This window comes from Rhinoderma darwinii, chromosome 13 (genome assembly GCF_050947455.1).
Source record: "Rhinoderma darwinii isolate aRhiDar2 chromosome 13, aRhiDar2.hap1, whole genome shotgun sequence".
Classification (NCBI taxonomy): Eukaryota; Metazoa; Chordata; class Amphibia; order Anura; family Rhinodermatidae; genus Rhinoderma; species Rhinoderma darwinii.
Genome location: NC_134699.1, coordinates 42,758,877 through 42,777,166, shown reverse-complemented (window position 1 = coordinate 42,777,166; position 18,290 = coordinate 42,758,877). Strand labels below are relative to the sequence as shown.

General features: G+C 41.8%; 1 protein-coding gene across 2 annotated transcripts in view; it reads right to left on the bottom strand.

Annotated features, from left to right (window-relative positions):
- SLC12A5 (solute carrier family 12 member 5) overlaps nt 1-18,290 on the bottom strand; it is a 109,360-nt gene that overhangs the window by 80,032 nt on the left and 11,038 nt on the right. For both annotated transcript variants that reach the window (XM_075845382.1, XM_075845383.1), the window contains exon 2: nt 106-185. In XM_075845382.1, the coding sequence (XP_075701497.1) occupies nt 106-185 (80 nt within the window). The remainder of the gene's footprint in view (nt 1-105; nt 186-18,290) is intronic.

Here is an 18,290-nt window from a genome sequence, read left to right as displayed (position 1 = left end):
TCATAGATTCATATAATCTTACCCATCACCCATTTTAATTGCCCTGTTTTATGCCCTTGAATAATTCCTCAATAAACTTCTCTTTGTTCCAGCGCTAAGACTTACCTCAAACAGGGCCATGTTTTTTCCCGTGTCCAATTCTGAGCTGTTAATAAATGGGGAGCTTTCCTTGGGATTTCCATCTCCTGAAGACAAAACAAACATAATAAGTGATGCCATGATCTTTATTCCAGGAAAGTATATATATGTGTATACCTCCCTGCACCCCTATAATTCTTTCTTCCAATAATAAACTCCTGCTTTAAAGGGAATCTGTCAGCAGTTTGAAGGACTGACAATTACTGACAGCGCTATATAGGGGAGGGCATTGTAGCGATACCTGTTGTCTCGGTTATGTAAGTTTCATGACTGAGAAATCAATGTTTAATTTCCCAGATGCCGCAAAAAGTGCCACTTTTTGCTTTGAGTGACAACTCTAGCATCCAATCAGGAGATCTCTAGAGTCGATGCTCAAAGCAGCAGCGTGAGGGTGGCAGCGTTCTCTAGTGAGCACCTGAACGCCAAGGGGCAGTCTCAGTGGCACTTCTGCCAATTTCTTATTCATGCAACTTGCATGACCACAACAACAGGTATCGTTACAATTCCCTCCCCTACATAACGCTGTCAGCAGCTTTGAAGGTCTCAAAACTGCTGACAGATTCCCTTTAATGAGATGAAAAACACTACACGCTGCAGACTGACAACAGCTCAGGCCCTTAAAAACGTCTCTAGAAGGAAATTAATAAAGTGTAAGAAGGTGTAAATAACAACACTTCAAAGATTGCCTCAAATACCTGCAGGGGAGTACTAGTACACGAGGTCATGATCTGAAGAGGGACTATGGGAATCTTCAGACTAATAACAGACCAGAACGTAAGTGAAGTGTAGTGAAACCATGAAGACGTCTCCCAGCAGAAATATAACAACATCATTCATATGAAGAGTAAAAACACAGTGCTCTTATTTCGATGAACGGAGAATCAATTCTGAAATTCTAAAGCAATAGGGCAGATAAATAAGTAGACACGATTTGCCAACAATTTTCTTTGTTATCATCATAATCCTCATTATTTCCCAACGACTAGCATTGTACGGCTTCTCCTTCCCATCAATATTTAGTCTCTCACAGTTATTTTGACACTTAAGCTGGCTATAACATGAAATGTTGTTTGACGGATACATATTGTCGATAATATCATATTCATGGTAGCAGTGGTGGGCGCGCTGTAGTGTTTTTAATAGGCAGCCCAGAAAAATGTGCATCTATCTATCTATCTATCTATCTATCTATCTATCTATCTATCTTGTCTGTAAGTAGCCATTTCAGGTTTGGGGAGGCTCCCTGTATCCACCACTAGATCGCTAATTTATCTCACATCTCCAACTTGTAACTATAACTAGCACAGATCTTACTAGCTGTGTGCTATATTTTTAGTACACCATCAAACGCTATAATCTATTTTTCAGGACTTCAGATCAATTGTCTATCACTGAGCAAGTTAGACAGTCCAAGGGCAATATGTCCACCTTTGAACACCATCTACTTAAAAACTTGAGTAACTTTGTAAATACAAAGCATTATGCATCTCTTAATGATCTTCAGTAACAGTCCAAACCCTATTAACAATCATGCAGCCTTCAGAGCTGAAATCCCCTAATATTAACTGCGTGTTCAGCATCTGTACAGAACCTGCACTGGTGATTTCCTTACTGGAAATTATCTGTACACCATAAACTGTACTTTTAATCTGCTGTAGACAAAATAACCATCCTAGGAGTTCAGCTTAGATATTAGACCCCATGCACACGAACATGTTTTTGCGGCCGCAATTCACCCGCAAATGTGCGTGAATTGCGGTCCCATTCATTTCTATGGGTCCATGCACACGACCATGGTCTCCACGGTCCGTGCATTGCCCAGGAGCCTGGTCCGCAAAAAAATAGGATATGCCGTGTTTTGCGGTCCAGGCTCATAGAAATGAATGCACACGACCATGTGCACGGCCAGTGTTTTGCGGGCGGCCCACGGGTGACACTCCCAGTAGATACCAGCAGAATTACGACCACAGACCTGGACTATAGTAAATACAGGTTGTGACTAAGGATTTGTGCAAGATAAGTATAGTAAAGTACTCACAAAGACACTCAACTTTTCACAGATAAACATACACATTAAGGAAGGGGCTGCACTGCACATTTAACAAAGTTTTGTTGGTAAAAGAAAATTTTAAAGCGTCTGCAAACATCATAGTGCAGGGAGGCAGCAGATTTATTTATTTTTTTAAAGTCCAACATACAGTATTTATGGTAGGAATTTGCTATCGCAGTTCTGTTCAAGCTCCATTTCTCATATTGCCTTAAGGGAAATGCGACAGTGCTTAACTGGATATACACAGGTAAAGCATAGCATTAAATAAAGTGACTGACTTCAATAATAAAGCAAGAACATGGGTTATGGCAATTATGAAATGAAGCTAAGTTGCCTTATTGAGCCCCCTATTGATAGACCAGTTTCAGCAGTGCAAGCCAGAGAATCATAAATTGTCCTTCACACGGTGTAATGGGTTAATCATGTCGAAAATCTCTTAGGGCTCATGCCCATGGCTGTATTACGGGATTGGTATGTACAGGACCATAATACGACACCCTGGGTATATTATGGTCTCAAATTGTAACTTCATATGCTTCTGATTTTATCCAGAGGAACACAGGTTTTTTCCCCACATATTTATGTGGAAAATAAATTGTAGCATGCTGGATCACATACTGAATTACCTAGATATTTCCCTCTAAAAGTATTACCTAAATCAAGTAATATGGTTCCTCACCATACAGCCAGGTCCAGTTTTTTAGAAAATGAGGCCCTGGTGAGCAAGTAAAGTTGGGCCCCCATTTGCCATTTTTGTACAGTTTTTCTTGTAATTTTAACTCTGACCATACCATTATATAGTGTCAATATCATACTGCTATACACAACCTACATAATACCACCATATAGTGCCCAAGTATTATGCAATATCCAAATAATACTTACCTACGTAATACTGTCTACGTAATGCTGCCATATAGTTTATAAATAAAACACTGATTCAATTACTGTTTCAATTAATACTGGGTGGTTTCAGTTTGCTCCTGGAGTTCTTGTGGTCCCCTAGAAATGGGGGCCATGAGCAAATGCCCGGTTTGCCACCATTAAAACCAGTAAGGCTCACAGCTGCACGTGAAGTGCTTACAGCCCTGTATTATTCTGTGCTATGAGCTTGGAGCCTTAGAATTATTTAGAGTGTATTGTAATCTCTGTACTGAAAACGTGTCTCACTTTAAGTTATTAAAGGCCTTCTAATGTGCCAACATATTCCAAAAAGATCAAAGGCCAAACGCTCAAGTGAACAGGTAAATATTCTTAGTCAATGAGAAAATGAGGAAACGGAATAGTCAGTGTCTTACTTTCTTGGACCAATGAAGTGTACCAGGCATTTACTAAGATGATGTCAAATGACAAATTATTTATACTACACAGACCCTTATCACTTGCTTCATCCACTTTGTTATAGATATATTCCATCTGCTTATTTTCACGACCAGTGGGTTGAGCAGACCCTCTAGGCTACTCCGCCAGATTGGTGTAGGGTCACCTTTTGAGGTGGTCCCGGCAGAGTAAGTTCTGGCCAAACAGAATCTAAACAGTCACGGACAGATGGTACCTTGAAAGTAACTGGATTCAGGCTGAAGCAGGTTGTGCCGGTTTGCTTGAAACAGAATGTGTCAGATAGCTGGAAGCAGGTTGTGCTGGATAGCTGGAAGCAGGGTGGGCTGGATAGCTGGAAGCAGGGTGGGCTGGATAGCTGGAAGCAGTGTGTGCTGGATAACTGGAAGCAGGCGGAGCTGGGTAGCTGAAAGCAGGCTGTGCTGGATATAGTATGCTGGGCGTGGTACCCAGCTCATATTAGATAGACTCAGGATACTAGACTCCGGATACTGGACCTCTGCAGGAAATAGTTGGAAGTACAACATTGCTCAGGCATTGGAAAACTGGGAAGACTTCCTATTGTAGTCCTGTAAGTGCAGGGAAAGGCTGGGAAAACTTTACTGGTGCTCGCTGGCCCTTTTAAGAGGAGATCAGCATGCATGCACTTACCCTACGGGCAGAGCCTGCCCTGAGTGCATGACTGAGGGCTTGCCTGCGTCGCAGAGGAGGCAGGATGTCGGCAAGCACAGTTGAGCTGGTGGCCGCGATCACCAGCAGGGAGGGAACATTGGAGGTCAGCAGCTGCCGGTGCTACAGTACCCCCCCTCACCCTCCCCTCTTCTTGGGTCCAGAATGTAGCAGGAACTTTTAATAAGAGCAGGAGCCACGATGTTCTCCTCAGGCTACAAGGACCTCTCCTCAGGACTAAACTCTTTCCAGTCCATAAGATAAAAGGTCCTCCTTCCCACCTTCTTAAAATCCATAATTTCCTTGACCTCACACACATAAGCTGAACTCCTAGGAGATGTGGAAGAATCAGACGACTTGCTGTAACCGTTGAAGACCACAGTCTTCAAGAGAGAGACATGGAAGGAATTGGGAATTTTGAGCGTGGGAGGCAAACGCAGTTTATATGACACAGGGTTGATCTGTTGCAAGGCCTCAAAGGGATCAAGGAACCTGGGAGCAAATTTAGAGGAGGGGATTTTCAAGCAGATATTCTTTGGAGATAGCCAAACCTTAACCCTAGGAAGGAACTGAGGAGACGGCCTTCTTTTTTTTTTTTTTGTAAATTCTTTCTTTATTACAAATTATTAGAAATTTTAAGGCAAAGGTGGTTACAAAGGGGCAGGCCATCCGTCTGCCAAGTCAAATATAACATGTCAACATTTCACAGTATGAAGACATAAATGTCAAAAACAATAACATGTATGAAGACAATAATCTCAAAATCCCATACCTCCCACCACCCATGGATCATAGAAATAAAAAGGGGTGTGTGAAGAGAGATAAAGGGGGAATGAATGAGGGGAGAGGGGAAAGACCGTAAATCCCATCATGACTCCACTCCCATGTTAGAGTGGTAACATCATGTAGGGTCACTCAGGAGAGCCCTGTATTCCGCTAAATTTTGGAAATCTATCCAGAGATGTCAGGTCTTGTAAAATCGATCATGATTATTTGATAGAGAAGACGATAGGTTTTCCATGGTCATCAGGTCATTGACCTTCGATAACCAGAGTGAAATTTGAGGAGATCTATGCTGTTTCCACAGCAATGGTATACACATTTTAGCAGCAGCAACTAGATGCATAAGAATTGAACGTTTGTAAATCGGAATTGGAATCTCGCAGTGATGTAAGAGGAACAGGGCAGGGCCCATTTCCATTGTCAAATCCGTAACTCTGCGGATAACTCTGGTCACTGTCTACCGGAAAGGCGCCAGAACCTCACAAGACCAAAAAGTATGCAAAAACGTGCTTTCCTCAGAGTTACATCCCTAACACATGGAGGAAGCATCAGGGAATAAAGCACACAAGCGGGTAGGTACATGATACCATCTTTATAAAAGTTTAGAATTCGATTCCTGAAATCTGGAACTAATGGAGGACTTGTGCGTTAGGGATTTTGGAACGCTTTTCAGAGGAGAGAGCAATATCTAAGTCTGTTTTCAATTGCAAAAGGTACCAGGTGCTTGGTTCAAAGATGACAAGAGTAGTTTATAAGTCAGTGACAAAGTATGGCGCAAGAATTCTGTCCCCAGGCACAGAGTTTCAAAAGTAGTCCTTTCCCTAACATAGGAGTTTCTTGTGGGGAGGGTAGATAAGAAGTGTTTGAGTTGAAGTGTCCTCCAGCCTCCCAGAGCACGAGGATTGAAGAGAGCTCCTCAGAGGAAGGCCACTGTAGGTCAGTGACAAAATGTGTGATTCTAACTTTATCGGCCTCAGTCCATACCCGAAATACTGGATCATCGATTCCAGGAGGGAAAGCTGGGTTTCCTAAAATAGGATACAGTAGGGAAGAAGGGGGAAGCAAATGCGATTTTACAAAAAGTTTGCGGCAACAGGCCAGAGTGGGAAGAGCTTTCAGTGGAATGCGGGTAAAACTTTGTTTGATGAATACCCATTGTTAGAACAGGGCATTTCTGCACTAGTCCAGTATTCGAGTAAGATGGGAGGCTGTATAATACATCTTAACCCCTTAATGACCGGGCATGTTTGTACCTTAATGACCAAGCCAGATTTATTAAATCTGGTATGTGTGACTTTATCAGAGAATAACTCTGTGAAAGTTTTGAATATCCAAGTAATTCTGACATTGTTTTTTCGTCACATGTTGTACTTTATTTTAGTGGTAAAAGTAGACTGATACGATTTGCGGAAATTAATACAAAAATAGAAAAATGGAAGAAATTTTGTAAAAATTACCATTTTCCCCTATTTTTAACTGCAATATGCCACATATATACACACATACTGTACAATTTTTTTAATTAAATATATATTTCTATCTCTTTACTCTATTTTGGCAGCACTTTTGAAAAAATAAAATAAATTTTCAGCAATTTAGAGGACTTACAAATTGAATAATAATTTTATAAATTTTGAAGTACATTTTGTTTTCCTGCACCAAGCCAGGTTTTCAGAGGCTCATAGGTGTCAGAGTGATGGAAACCCCCACATATGACCCCATTTAGAAAACTAGACCCCTTAAGGTATTTACCTAAGGGTATAGTAAGTATTTTGACCCCACAGTTTTTTGCTAAATTTAATACATAGCAGGTGAAAAAAAAAAATGCACTTTTTTTCATAAAAGTATTAGTTTGAAGACCGATTTCTTTGTAAAGCGAACATGAAAATGAAGAAACACACCCCAAAATCTATCACCCTCTTTCTCCTGTTTTCAAAAATACCCACATTGTGGCCCTAATGCGCTGCCTGGACACACGGCAGGACCCAAAAGGAAGGGAGCACCCGGAGGCTTTCAGGACTCATATTTTGCTTGAAAATGTTTTAGGCCCCACTGTACATTTGGAGAAGCTTTGAGCTGCCAGAACGATAGAAACTCCCCATAAACGACCCCATTTCGAAAACTAGACCCCTTAAGGTATTTATCTAGGGGTATAGTTAACATTTTGACCACACTGGTTTTTTGCTAAATATATTGGAATTAGTCTGTAAAAATTAAAATGTACTTTTTTTCTGAAACAACATAGAAATTTTTATTATTTACAAGGAATAACGAAGAAAATGCACCCCAACATTTGTAAAGCAATGTCTCCCGATTACGACAATACCCCATATGTGGTAATAAACTGCTGTTTGGACCCACAGCAGGGCTCAGAAGGGAAGGAGCGCCATTTGGATTTATGATTTTGCTGGAATGGTTTTCGGTGCCATGTCGCATTTGCAATGCACTGGAGGGACCAAAACAGTGGAAACCCACCAAAAGTTACCCCATTTTGGAAAAACCTTCAAGAAATTTTTCTAGGGGTATAGTGAGCATTTAGACCCCACGGGTCTTTTGCAGAGTTTATTGGAATTAGGGTGCGAAAATTAATATCAACATTTTTTCCACTAAAATGTTGCATTTTCTCATTTTCACAAGGGATAAAGGAGGAAAAAAACAACCATTTTTTATAAAGCAATTTCTCCCGAGTACGGAAATACCCCACATGTGGTCAAAAGTTTTTTTCATTAGAAATGAATTAACCCTTTCAGGACTGATCCATTTTTTGCTTTCATATTTTAGATTTTCACTCCCCGCTTTCCAAGAGCCATAACTTTTTTATTTTTCCATCAATAGAGCGGTGTGAGGGCTTATTTCTTGCGGGACAATCTGTAGTTTTCATTGGTAGCATTTTGGGGTACATGCGATTTTTTTTTTTTATCACTTTTTATTCAATTTTTTTGCAATCCTGAGCAAAAAACAGGAATTCTGACACCGTTTTTTAGGTTTTCTTTTTGCGGCGCTCACCGTACGCTATAGGTGACATTTTTACTTTATTCTGCGTGTTAGTACGATTACGGCGATACCAGATGTATATAGGTTTGGTCCTTTTTTTTAGCGTTTGCGCAATAAAATGACTTATTTATAAAAAAAAAAAAATTCTGTGTCACCATATTCTGAGGGCCATAATTTTTTAATTTTTTAGTCAAAAAAGCTGTGTAAGGGCTTGTTTTTTGCGGGACGGATAGAAGTTTTTATTGGTACTATTTTCGGGTACATGCGACTTTTTGATCACTTTTTATTCTCTATTTAGGGAGCGGTGGTGACAAAAAAAATTGTGATTCTGTCGTAGTTTTTTATTGATTTTTTTTGGGGTGTTCATCGTGCGGGAAAAATAACATTATAGTTGGGTTCGTTACGAACGCGGTGATTCCAAATATGTGTACTTTTTTAACGTGTTCATTTTTTTTCTATAATAAAAGTCTTATTATAGGAAAAAAAAAGCATTTAGTGTTTATAGAACTTCTAACTTTTATTTTTACACTTTTTTGAAAACATTTTTATTACTTTTTTTAACTTTTTTTTCTTGTCCCACTAGGGGACACTTAGTCTTGCAGCTTTGATCGCTGCTAGAGTACATTACACTACACACGTAGTGTGATGTACTCTAACTGTCATTGTGACGTGACTGTCACACTGACAGGAAGCAGAGGAGGAACGGCCGGAGGCTGTTCCTCCGAGGCTTCCGTACATGGCAACCTGGAGGTCATTATCTGACCTCCGATTGCCGTGACAAGCATCGGTAGCCCCCACGATCACTTCGTGGGGGCTGCAGATGTGCTTCAAACCACTTAAATGCGGCGACGGCAATCCGTTGCCGCACTTAAGGGGTTAACTGCCGAAATCAGCGGCGATAGTCTGCTGTCCGGCGAGACTGATGTCTCAGCTGTCTAGGACAGCTGTCAGCGCGGGTCTGTCACTCTGTGTTTACACAGAGTGACAGTTTGAAATGCGGACGAAAATGAACGTCATGGTGCGGGAACTAGCAGCCGACCATGACGTGCATTTTCGTCCTTGGTCGTTAAGGGGTTAAAGTCTGGAAGATCTATCCCACCTCGATCTCTAGGTCTGCACAAGAGCGTATGTTTAATGCATGGTGACTCCCTTCCCCAGATAAAGGAATTTTGAAGGGGTACAATGGCATTAAAGAATGATAGTGAGATTTTGATTGGGATCGTTTGGAAAAGGTATAGGACGCAGGGTAAAACATTCATTTTAAAAATGGCGTATCGTCCAAACCATGTGAAAGTTTGCCCATCTAACAAAGTCTGCCTTAATATTCTGAAGGAGAGGCGCAAAGTTAAGCTGATATAGTAAAAGAGGATCGGCAGGTAAGTGTACACCTAGATATTTAAACGATTGTGGCGCCCACTGGAAACGTAATGCATCCCGTAAAGACCGGACTGTGGTAGAGGGTGAAGAATAAAGAGATAGGATTCATGTCATCATGTGTTCTTTCTGACCAATGCTCCAAAGCGATTACTCAAGGAAAACCTAATTGACACGGTAAAATTACTTTTCAGCATCCGTTGAGAGAAGCATAATGGGAAGATCGTCAGATTTAGCACTGCATATCAGGTCTAGGGCTTTGATCATTTTATCACAGGCTTCCCTGCCCTTTATAAATCCAGCCTGATCTGGGTGATGGATATCCGAGAGGAGGGGAGCTAGTCACGAGGCCAACATCTTTGCGAAAATCTTTATATCGATGTTCAGAACAGATATACATCTGTAACTGGGGCAAAGGGAAGGATCTTTTCCAGGTTTGCGGATAAACGTAATGTGTGCCCTAGTAGAATCCCTAGCCAGACACAAGCCTGTTAGTAAAGAATTAAATGTTGAAAGGAATTGGGGGCCTAAAGTGTCTGTGAAAGTCTTATAATATATGAGAGTTAGTCTGTCGGGCCTAGGGGCTTTCCCATTTTAAGTTTGATTTATGGCCTTATGTAACTCTTCTATTGTGAGAGGGGCTTCAATCGATTCAAGTTCAGGGTCAGAAATGGAGGGGATTCCTGAGTCACGAATATAGGATCTAACTTTATTAAGAAAATCCGAGCTATTAGTGTGCGGATTAGAGGAATCCGTAGAGTAAAGTGAAGAATAATAGGATTTGAAGGCCTTGGCAGTATCTTCTGAGAGATGGCATTGTGTTTGATCTGTTTTTCAATGCGCAGGACATAAACAGAAGCTCTTTAAGCTCGCAATGCTTTCGCTAACTATTTACTGCATTTGTTCCCGTATTCATAGAAATGTCGACGACATTTGATCAGTGTCGCTTTGGCCTTACCTAGTAAAAGATTGTGCAGGGAGTCTCGCACTTGCACCAGAGCAGCACGTATGTCATCCGTGGGCACACGTTTATGCAAGGTCTCTAATTCACGTATCTGCGAAAGGAGAGTAGTAGTTTTGTGGGCATGCTCTTTTTTGAGACGGGAGCCATGTTTCACGAGCACCCCCCGGATGACACACTTATGAGCATCCCAGACCGAACATGGACGCATTCTCTCCGTAGAATTAGTCGTAAAGAATTCCTCAAGCATCTGTTTTCGGCTTTCTTTTCTCAACAGCATATCTCTTGATAAGAACCACTGTCTGCAGGATCGCGAACTTGGTTTGCTGCCTGATCTGAAGAAAACTCCCATAGGAAACATTCACTGCAGGAACTGGAGATGTAGCAGGTGTAGGGAGAGGGACACAAAAATGTTGGCTGTAAACAATGAAGACTGGAGAAGCCGCAGTAGATTCACTCGAGTGATTATTATACGAGAATTCGGCCCATGAAAGGAGATGTACCCAGTTGTCATGTTGAGCCGACACAAAATGGCGGAGATCATTTTCAAGTACTTGGTTGATTTTCTCAACCAGGCCATTGGATTGTGCTTGGTATGCAGATAAAAAGTCTAATTTCACATCCAGAAGCTTACACAGAGCTCTCCAGAACTTGGATGTGAATTGCACATCCCAATCAGACACGATATGTAGGGGCAATCCGTGAAAAGTATAAATATACTGAACAAATAGCCTTGCCAGGTGAAGGCCAGACAGGAACGAGATGCGCCATCTTTGAGAAACGATTCACAATGACCCAAATAGTGGTACATCCATCAGAGGGAGGAAGGTCTGTAATAAAATCCATGGCAATGTGTTGCCATGAGCTTTTTGGGACAGGCAAAGGTGGAAGCAGACGCGCAGCCATGGAGTGTGAAACTTTATTTTAGGCAACAGTTGGTACATGAGGAGACATAGTCCACAAAATCTTTGGGCAATGTGGGCCACCAATAATGGCGAGAGATAAAGTCCTGAGTATTCCAAGGCCAATCTAAGACGGATTTGACTTTCCCCATCCATCTGGAGTCCCTGGTCAGAAACAATATAACCCAGGAAGGATAAGGATTTATTTTCAAAGATACATTTTTCAAGTTTGGCATACAGGTTGTTTCCCCTTTACCGTGACTGGACATTGCGAACATGCTTCCGGTGTGTCGTAAGATTAGGGGAGTAGACCAAGATTTCGTCCAGGTACACCACCACGCACACATACAACAAATCCCGGAATATATCATTCAATAATTCCTGGAGCACAGCTGGAGCATTACATAGTCCAAAGGGCATCACAAGATATTCATAGTGACCGTCTTTGATGTTGAATGTTGTTTTCCATTCATCACCGTTTCGGATGCGTGTCAGGTCATAAGCCCCACTAAGGGCTTAGTGAAAATCTTGGCTTCATGGATTCAGTCAAAGAGCTCAGAGATCAGCAGTAAGGGGTACTTGTTTTTGACGGCAATCTTAATCAGACCACGATAATTAATCAAGGGCAGGAGGAATCCATATCTCTTTTCCACAAACAAGAATCCGGCTCCGGCTGGAGAGGTAGATTCCCTGATAAACCCATCAAGGTTCTCCTTGACATATGCTGTTATGGCTTGGGTTTCAGGCAGAGAGAGAGGATATACCTTTCCACAAGGAGGTGAAGTTTTAGGAAGCAACTCAATCGGATAGTTGTAAGGACGATGAGGAGGCAGGATCTCAGCCTCCTTCATGCTGAAGACATCCACATAACAGGCATACTGCGGGGGCAGACTAGGGAGTGACTGAGGCGCCAGAGATTGGACAGGATGAAGCTGAGGCAGACAGCGGGATCCCCACTGGAGAATTTCTCCAAAATTCCAGTCGAGGACAGGAGCATGTTGGCGAAGCCATGGTAGTCCCAGCAGGATTCGATTAATAGCCTTAGGCAGACCATGGAAGGCTATTTGTTCTGAGTGTAGAACACCCACTTGTAACCTCAAAGGTTCTTTGATGGAGAGAACTGGATCTGGCAATGGTTGACCATTGATGGAATCTACCACTAGAGGTTTCTCCAGAGTAGTCGTGGGCAAGTGGAGACGGTCTACTAAGGCCTGATGAATGAAGTTCGCAGCAGCTCCAGAATCTGGATAAGCAGAAACAGAATGTGATTCTTCACCTGAGGTGATTGTTACAGTAATTGAGAGTTTAGCAGAGAATTTTGTAGAAGGCTTCGGTCCACCTAGGGTTGAAGACGTACGGCCCGAGTCCTTGAACACAGTGCGAAAATTGTCTATGAACAGCTGCAGATTAGAAGACTCTGGCCCCTCACGTTCCCAGATAGGATTCACCCATGCCAGGGCTTTGCCAGACATTAGGGAGACAATGAAGGCTACTTTGTTCTGATCAGATGGGAACAGATGTGCATGTAGCTTGAAAATTATTTTGCAATGGTAAAGAAAGCCTCAACCAGAACTTACTGGACTTATGACGGGTTGAGGAGTAGATAGAGCAGTAACTTGAGAGGTCATCAGGGGAGCAACAGAAAGAAAGTCCAGGCATGTGGCAATGGAATTGACCGCTTGCAGAAGCTGATCCTGGCGTGATCGAAGATCTCATATTTCCGCTTGCATGGCTTGAACTACAGTCTTGGGTTGACCAGTGGGATCAATGGCCCGAGCAAACAGTCATGACCAGTGGGTTGAGCGGACCCTCTAGGCTACTAAACCAGTTTGGGGTAGGGCCACCTATTGAGATGGTCCCAGTGGATTAGCTGCTTGCCAAACAGAAGCTAAACAGTCACTGACAGATGGTACCTTGGAAGTAACTGGATGCAGACGGAAGCAGGTTGTGCAGGATTACTGAAAGCAAGTTGTGCCAGATAGCTGGAAGCAGGCTGCGTCGGATAGCTGGAAGCAGGCTGCGTCGGATAGCTGGAAGAAGGCTGTCTCGGATAGCTGGAAGCAGGCTGCGTGGGATAGCTGGAAGCAGGCTGCGTCGGATAGCTGGAAGCAGGCTGCGTCGCATAGCTGGTAGCAGGCTGCGTCGGATAGCTGGAAGCAGGCTGCGTCGGATAGCTGGAAGCAGGCTACGCTGGAAAGCTAGAAGAATGCTGTGTTGGATAACTGGAAGAAGACTGAGCTGGGTAGCTGGAACCAGACTGTGCTGGCTATGGTACACTAAGTGTGGTACGCTGAATACTAGACTCAGGATACTGGACCTCCGCAGGAAATAGTTGGAAGTACAGCATTGCTCGGGCACTGGAACACTGGGCACAATTCCTATTATAGCCCTGGAAGTGCAGGGATAGGCTGGGGAAACTTTACTGGTGCGCGCAAAGGCGCTCTAAGAGGAGATCAGTGTTGGCGCGCGCACCCCCCCCCTTACGGGCAGAGCCTGCCCTGATCGCATGACTGAGAGCTCGCCGACATCCTGGAGGAGGCACAGTTCAGCTGGTGGCCAGCAGGGAGGGAACGTCAGCGGTCGCCTGCGCTACACTTAGTGTGTTTGTATATATATATTTATATATATATATATGTGTATGTGTGTGTGTGTGTGTGTATATATATATATATATATATATATTTTTTTTTATATATATATATATATATATACACAGTCCAATTATAGATGAACACCGCACTCCATAAGGCTATATATTAGGCCATGTGCACGTTACCAGAGGATGAATCAGTTCCCCAAAGAATACATAAGAACCATAGGACGAAATAACGGCACCAGGACTTCTAGTTAGATGAAAAAGGGTGGATTTATTCACCTCAAGTGAGCAGCGACGTCTTGGTTCGTCACAGAATCTTTCTCAAGCTGTATGAGTATATATATATCCACACAAAAAAACCTTAGCTTTCTGCAATGAAAACCGATATTTTCAAATGATTAAAATACAAAACAAGGTGGAGTGCTTTAGGCAGGGACCCCTCGACCGCCCGCTATCTTGGCTAAAAAAAATCCTCCTCCTCCTCCGCCAACCACCAAAGAAGCTTATGTCACTATACTATAACAATCTCATTAAGATTGATTTTTCTTAAATTTTGGGAGTTGGAACTAAATACTACTTTTTCTGACAAAGACATCAAGGAGATTTTTTAGAAACTCTCTTGGGACTTCTAGGTGTATTAAAATTACAAGAATCCTCATACAAACTGACCTCCTAGGTGGTATAAGACTCCTTGGGTGTTAAATAAAATATGTAATGAAATTTCCCCTAACTGGTGGAGATGTAATAAAACCCCGGGTACTTATCTACACCTATGGTGGAAATGTGAGAAAAAAAATTCTTACTGGGAACAGATACAGAATACCCTTAATACCATACCATACACTCCTCCATCGTTATTACTCCTAGAATGTTGTTCTTAAACATGTGGCCAACATTCCCTAGGGGGCTCCCAAGGAGCTACGGTTACAACTCTTTTTTGCCACCAAATCTGATACCGCTGTATTGGAAGACCAAGGCTGCGCCCCCCAATAAGTCACTGGCTTAAGAAAGGAGACCAACTTGCGAGAATGGAAGAGCTCTCGTAGTTAGAATTTCATTCTCATGCCAAATACCATAACAACTGGGAACCCTGGTTTGTGTTCTGCAAAAATGAATCCAAGACCCAACTCTGTCTGAAAATGATAATTAATATTTTGCTTCTCCTCTAGTTTGAGATTAATTTCCAATGGAACCATAAGGCCTGTTGTGCTTTGAGACTTCTCTCCCCCTTCCTCTTGTTATTCTCCCCCCCCCCTTGACGTTTGGTGACTGAAAAGAACAAAAACCAAAAAGTTCAAACTACCTTATTATTCACTTAGTTTTTTCTACTGTAGATGATATACTATGTGCACACTCGTCTTCTGAATGTGAGTCCTAACAATTACTTGTATCTGGTGTACACTGTTGTTTTTGCTCATAATGTTATTATTCTACGCCTTTATGCAAAATCTCAATAAAAAGTTATTGTTGAAAAAAAATTACAAAACAAGGCAAAAATATTCTCTATCCCCTACTGTCAATGATCAGATATTAGAAATCACTGAGAAGTTCCATGACCATAAAAAGCACAAGGCTGCAAGTGACTTTTCATTATTATTAAATGAATTCAAAACTGAGGTCTGCGTATACCAGCACTTCCATCCAGTGCCAGCCACAGTGCCCCATCCATGCAGCACCTGCCACAAATTTTGCCCCTCCATAACAGTGTCAGTTACAATACCCCACAACAGAGCCAGACACAAATTGCCCCATATAGTACCATCCACGATATAAGTTACATACAGCTCTGTGCATTTCTCTACAGTAGATTGCAATTATCGCTTGTAGTTAGAATGGGAAAGAGGGGCCTGCATCATCAGCATTGCATTTCGCCAGCACCATGTTGCTTCTCTCACTCACAAACCATGTTACCATTTATAAAGGATATGTTACCATACAGCCCTGGTTAAATTAGGGCATTAGGATGAGGCCACACGTAACAGTTTACAGTTAACAGTTTTTTTGGAAAAAGAAACAAACAGTACGTCTTTCGCAAAATCGCAACAAATTCGTGATGTGTGAATTTCCTCTTAATAAGGGAGTGTGTCTTAATGAGTGCGACTGTACCAACTAAATAGCCCAAAAAAGTCCTGATAGACGGATCGACTATGGTATAGGCTATATGTAAATAATCCTCTCTGATAACTCTCAGCTAATCTGCAGCTCTGAAATGGATCTGCTTACACACATTTTTCAGAGTCTGTAATGGCGTTGGTCAGATTATGTGACTGTGTTTCAGGTTGACTGAGAGGAATTAGATAGGCGCATCTACATATAGCCCATACTATTTTTGTACCCCCTTCACATACGGCTGTTTGGTGCAATTTCTGCTATCTTTTTTCTATAGCCAAAACCAGTAGGAAATCCTAAACAGAGGATAAGTATAAAGGATTCACTCCTTTTTGCCGAAAGCAGACGCATGAAAAAAACTGCACTTTGAGGGTATTGATACTCTCATTTAAAGAGGTCTGTGTGGTGACATATTCCCTTTAAGCAGAACTTCATCATTAACATCGCCATATAGGTCATTATTATCACCACATCTTTACTGGTTATCGACCTTCTTCAGTCCTGGTCAACAGCATGTCTATGTAATTACTCCCCATCATTGCCATAAACATCAACTATATTAATGAAAATCTAGACCGTATTGCTTGACATCCAGTAGCAGCGTACTAAAAAAATCTCTTTTCATCATTTAATTTGTGATTGATCGGGAGACGTTAGCATACTAATTGGGAACATGTTACATTATTCATCATTTGTCTATTACCTACAGAAAATTCTTGCCTAGCTAGGTTTCTCAACATTATCTTTTTCAGTTCTATATGTTGGCAAGTTTTAAATCATGTTTTATTATCAGCCTAGAGTTAATTGGTTTTAACCACATCAACTGCCTTTTATGTTCAACATTTTTTATTGGTACAATGAAAAGATAATGCAATAAAGATACATGGCAGAATGAGTACGGGGCTTCTTAAACCAGCCGGAATGTGGTGATCCCTGGACGTCACCAGTGGTTGAAATCCCAACCTCGACTAAAAATATTGCTTAACTGATCTATGCTTTGGTGAAGAACTCAATATAACATTGTGATAAGCACGAAAGGAGTCAATTGGGTTGCTGAATTGAGATAGATCTATGCAGTAAGAAGAAGGCCTATGCAAAGTTAGTGATCAGCGTACTGTCTTCCGAGCTGAGCCTCATCAACTACTGGGGTCCCCGCGCATCGCAGTTTGACAAGCAATGGATTAGTACATCATTGTGGCTGTAAATTTAAAGTGTAAAGAGCTGAGTGGTCATATATGCAGGAATGCTATAGAATAAAACTAAATTCTAATAATACTAGGCAATAAAAATAATAAGCAACACAAATTAAACAGAAAAGCGAGCTTGAATTTGGTTGACAATCCACAATTCTACTATTGGGGACCTTTTTCTGAGCAGAGGCATAACTTGTGACTGTCCCCAGACGTACCATGCAGCCATTTGTAATGCTGGTGTGTTCTTATGTGGCAGTGGGGTGTTTGAGCCCCCTCCGGCATGAGAGCCGGGAACGACTTCTACCTCTGTACCCTCTATAGCAACCTCCCTGATCTTGAGCCAGTAGAGAAGCATAAGAAGTCTTACAGGAGAGCATAGATTTATCATAAGGTTCATTTTTCAGGGGGGTAAAATATGTTGATGGTGTAGACAAAATAACTAATCCAGGAGATTCTTGAAGTTACTCTTACAAGGTGAAATAATCAGGCAATTTATGCCTCCTGGTAAACCATTTGTAATGATTTTCCTGATACTTGTTTTATCTTGAGAACGCTTATTAAGATGTATGTGTAAAATAAGTTTCTGTGCTGAAAATAGAAATCCCCAGTTAAGAGAGAATTTATTTAGGTCTAGGTTGTTCATCTTAGGGGGAGTTCACACAATGTTTTTTGTTTTTTTTTGGCAGGCAGAAAAATAATCTGCATCAAGATTCCTTCAGGAATTTTAAGGTAGGTTTTGAATTGCCAACACGTTGTTTGATGCTTTTTTTTTTCGTGTTTTTTTTAGGTGTATCTTGCCCGCATTTTTTTTTTAGCCATTGAATCTAGTGCAAAAACTGAAGCAAAAAAAAGCTCAAAATGAGCGCAGTGTGTTTTTCTGCCTCTAATTGAATTCAATTGGTGGTCACAAGCGGTAACCGCTGGAAGTAAGCGCACACCGCTTTTTTTTTTCCGCAAGCAGCCGAAAGCCGCTTGGGAAAGATAAGCCTTTGCCTCCCATTGAAATCAATGGGGGAGGGGCGTGATTTGGAATGTGTTTATTGGTGCTGATTCCGACGCGGTTTCCACATTGGAATCTGCGCCAAAAAATGCAGTATGAACTACCCCTTAAAGTTAAAGGGGTTGTATGAGATTAGAATAAAGGGTCTGCTTTTTCTTCAGAAACAGCGCCACTCTAGTCTAT